Source organism: Corvus brachyrhynchos, unplaced genomic scaffold (assembly GCF_000691975.1).
Source record: "Corvus brachyrhynchos isolate BGI_N302 unplaced genomic scaffold, ASM69197v1 scaffold38, whole genome shotgun sequence".
Classification (NCBI taxonomy): Eukaryota; Metazoa; Chordata; class Aves; order Passeriformes; family Corvidae; genus Corvus; species Corvus brachyrhynchos.
In genome coordinates, this window is record NW_008239662.1 from 14,277 (window position 1) to 19,005 (window position 4,729).

At 43.2% G+C, this 4,729-nt stretch overlaps 1 protein-coding gene across 1 annotated transcript; it reads left to right on the forward strand.

Moving 5' to 3' along the window:
• The first annotated feature begins 1,116 nt into the window (after positions 1-1,116).
• On the forward strand, positions 1,117-4,723 carry LOC108448651 (endogenous retrovirus group K member 18 Pol protein-like). Its single transcript, XM_017742378.1, has one exon. It carries the CDS (start codon positions 1,138-1,140, stop codon positions 4,432-4,434), a length of 3,297 nt encoding a protein of 1,098 aa, XP_017597867.1. The 5' UTR covers positions 1,117-1,137; the 3' UTR covers positions 4,435-4,723.
• The last annotated feature ends 6 nt before the right edge of the window (positions 4,724-4,729 follow it).

Genomic DNA, 4,729 nt, shown 5'->3' on the forward strand with positions numbered 1-4,729 from the left:
CCCAGGTTCCCACAGTCCTGTGACTGCCCCTCTCAATCCGGGAACCCATGCCTACCAGGAAGTAACTCCAACTGCTTCTACTACACTCTCTTGTACTAGCAATGGAGCTAACCCTGACTGGAAACCCCTTTCTTATTCTGATATTAAGGATTTGTGCAAGGCAATTAAGGAGTTTGGAATGCATAGTAATTATTTTAAGAGCCTTTTAAGTGCTACTTTTGCAACTCACTTACTTGTACCTCATGATTTACTTACATTAATGCAAACTCTTCTCACACCTGGTGATTTTATGATGTGGAAAAAGCAATGGAAAATAATTTTATCTGATTTATTAAAAATTTTGTGGCAAACTCCAGATAATTACCTGGATTTTGAAAACAATTATATCACATTAGACCTTTTATCTGGTGACAATAATATGGCAAATCCTCAAAAACAAGCAATGCTTATCCCTCGTCCAGTTCTTACTGAAATCACACGTGCTGCTGAAAAGGCCTTAACATTATTACCATCTCAAACTCCTAATTCTCATTATACCACCATCAAGCAATTGTCAAATGAAAATATTATTCACTTTTATAACCGTTTGTACGAAGCTGTCTCTTCCCAGGTCCCTAATCCTGACCTCCAACAAGCGCTCCTACTCGAACTTCTCCAAGTTAATACGAATGATGCTTGCAAACAAGTCATTCTCACTCTCCCGCTGTATCCTCCTCCTACTGTTGAATCCATCCTTGAAGTCTGTACGAAGAAGGTGCAGCTGAACACAGCTGCTCCCTTTTTGAAAAAAGTGGGGATGGTTGGGGAGGTTGTGGAGAATGTTACAGGTACAGGAGAAACTCAATCGCGCGGTAACTTTGTATGCTATCGTTGTCAGAAAAAGGGACATGTAGCTCGCAATTGCAGAGCAATTATAACTGCTGATAAAAACTCTCCAAAGACTGTTTCCCCAGGTCAACAGCAGGGAAACTAGCGACTCAACGCGTCCTAACAGCTCCGCGTTCAGACATAAATAGGGCTGCAGACAAAGCAACTTGGACTTCTGGACTCAGGTTTAAGGTAACCTGTGATAAAGCACACCATTTCAACAACAACAAACAGACTGTAATACCCATTTCATTCCAGAATGTGGACCACATGCCAGAATTTACATACCTTTTTGTTATTGGGGACACTCGGGAAACACCTGCTGGGATAGAGGTTACACCCACACTCATGAAAATGGATCAGAACGGGTGTTCTAACCTAATGGTACAATGTATATATCCACCGTACTTTATGCCTAAAGGTCAAGTCATTGCACAGGCCTTTCCACTGCCCAAATACCTGCCCACAGATGGTCATATCCCAGCCATCTGTTGGACTGAGGTTTTGGGAAACAACAAACCTGTAATAGAATGTAAGCTCCGTTACAAATCACATAAAATCAGTATAATGGGACTGTTAGACACAGGTGCTGATGTGTCTGTCATTCCATTTGATAAGTGGCCTACGCAATGGGAATTGCAATCTCAGGGCATCATACAAGGGATTGGAGGTACCCAAATTGCAAAGCAGTCCAAACACACCATCCAAATTGAAGGTCCTGAAGGACAAATAGCGACACTTCGTCCGTATGTCCTAGACACCAAATTCACCCTGTGGGGAAGGGATGCCATGTCTCAGTGGGGAACAAAAATTGATATCACGCCTAGACATCAAAATTTTCCCTTGCAGGCCACTGAAGCAGAGTGCCATCCACATAAATTAACTTGGAAAACAGATGAACCCGTGTGGGTTAACCAGTGGTCGTTAAAAAAAGAAAACTTAGAGGCACTCAAAACATTAGTGGCTGAACAATTGGCTAAAGGAAATATAGTTCCAACTAACAGCCCATGGAACACACCCGTGTTTGTAATACAAAAACCGGGAAAGAACAAATATAGGCTACTCCAAGATCTTAGAGAAGTTAATAAGGTTATTGAAGACATGGGACCCCTTCAACCAGGTATGCCATCACCTTCAATGCTCCCACAACATTGGCATTTAGCTGTTCTTGACATCAAAGATTGCTTCTTTCATATTCCACTCCACCCTGCAGATGCCCCCCGATTTGCATTTTCTGTACCATCTCTTAATCGTGAAACTCCCATGGAACGTTATCATTGGCTTGTGCTTCCCCAAGGTATGAAAAATTCCCCAACTCTCTGCCAAGAGTATATTGCTAAAATTCTATCTCCCATCCGTGCCAAAGCAGAGAAAGCCATCATCCTGCATTACATGGATGATGTGCTGGTGTGTGCTCCCAATAATCAGTATCTCGAGCAGACACTTAACATGGTGGTTGAGGCCCTAGAGGCCAAGGGCTTTGAATTACAACCTGAAAAAATGCAGAGAACAAGCCCTTGGAAATACCTCGGACTCAAAATCACAGAAACCTCTATCACCCCAACACCTGTCACCATTAATAATAACCCAAAAACATTAGAGGAAGTGCAACAGATCTGTGGGACACTGAAGTATTTAAGGTCCTGGTTAGGACTCACCACAGAGGATGTAGCTCCTATTGCAAACCTAGTAAAAGGGGAAGGCGGTCCAGCATCCCCTAGATCCCTGACAGAAGAGGCAAGGCAGTCTCTCAAAAAGGTGCAAGAGCTCATTTCCACCAGACAAGCACACAGGTATCAGCCCTCCCTACCCTTTAAGCTTGTCATTCTAGGGAAGGTACCACGCTTTCATGGCCTCATATTTCAGTGGGACAAAGAGCAGAAGGAACCCCTCATCATAATTGAATGGGTATTCCTTCCACTCCAACCTCCTAAAACCATCACACAGCCACAAGAACTAATGGCAAAAATTATCATGAAGGGTAGAGCAAGGCTCCGCACCCTGGCAGGATGTGACTTTGCATGCATCTATTTACCTGTAACAACTGACGCATTAGATCACCTGCTCCAAAATAATATAAATTTACAATTTGCATTAGATAGTTACTCAGGCCAAATCTCAAATCATTACCCAAAACATGACATGTTTAATCTGCCATTCTTTTTCATCCCTCGAGAGATTCAAAGTAGAAAACCCCTCGATGCGATTACCGTTTTTACTGATGCCTCAGGAAAAAGTAAAAAGTCTGTGGTCACATGGAAAAATCCAAAGACGCAAAAGTGGGAATCTGACATCAGGGTAATCCAGGGATCACCACAAGTAGCTGAATTAGCAGCTGTTGTTAGAGCATTTGAGAGGTTCAAAGAACCCTTTAATTTGGTTACAGACTCAGCATATGTAGCTGGAGTAACTGTTAGAGCTGAGCATGCTCTCCTAAAAGAAATCTCAAACAAGAAAATTTATGATTTACTCTCAAAATTAATTTATCTGGTTTCCCACAGAGAGCATCCCTATTTTGTCATGCATGTGAGGTCACATACAAACCTGCCAGGATTTATTGCGGAGGGTAATCGCAGAGCTGATGCTCTGGCTATGCCAGCAGACATAGTTCTATCAGCCGACTTACCCAAGCTCCCCCAAGTTTTTGAACAAGCAAAATTGAGCCATGCCATGTACCATCAAAATATTCCTGCTCTTATCCGCATGTTCCATCTGTCGCGGACACAGGCAAAAGCAATAGTGGCAACATGTCCCAACTGCCAGAAGCTACAGCTTCCATCACTGGGCATGGGGGTCAATCCCAGAGGCATTAATAGCGGTGAAGTGTGGCAAATGGACGTCACACATTTCCCTGAATTTGGGAGATTAAAATACGTTCATGTTTCTATTGATACCTTCTCTGGTGCTATGTATGCCTCCGCACATGCAGGTGAAAAGGCTAAGGATGTTGAAAAACATCTTGTCCAAGCTTTTGCTGTGCTCGGTATACCTGAGGAGATAAAAACTGATAATGGACCTGCCTACACCTCCCAGGAGTTTAAAAACTTTCGTCAGCAGTGGGGATTTCGACATGTTACAGGTATTCCTCACTCCCCAACTGGACAAGGCATTGTTGAACGTGCCCATCAAACCCTCAAGCGAATGCTGCTACAACAATCAGGGACCACCAAACTCAACTCACCTGTCCTCAGACTCAGCAAAGCACTGTTTACCATAAACTTCCTGAATGGCACCTTTGAGGATCCAAACCCTCCCATCTATCGTCATTTCCAGAACACCAGGAGACAGAAACTGCAGGAAAATCCGGAAGTCCTGATCCGGGACCCAGAGACTCAAAAAATCCAAGGACCGTACAAACTTGTAACTTGGGGACGTGGGTATGCCAGTGTATCTACCCCTCAAGGACTGAGATGGATCCCAGGGAAGTGGGTAAAACCTTATGTCACTTCCTCAAAAGTTAAGGAGGTTAAAACTGCCTCCTGGAAGAGACGCCGTAAAAAGAATCCTGATTTTGCACCTTCATGTAAACCCCCTACTGCAGATCTTTATGTTAATCCCTTAAGTTAAGTTGCACTGTTTTGCACTCAGGTTTTTGCACTGTATTTTGTAAATCTTTGTCCTGATACTCCATACCATAGATGTCCTGACTAAACCCCTGAGTTTTGACTGGGGAACTAGTTTAAAGGCATCCTAGGTACTGTCGAGTTGTAGGGACGATAGATTCCAATTATATTTTGCACTGTTGTTTTGTTACTGTTCTATGCACTTTTAAGTTACTAAGAATTACAACCCAGCTTTAAAGAAAAAAAAATAGGGAATTGTTGCTGCCTGTTCTGAGCTTCCCCTCCCCCCTCCCAAAGAC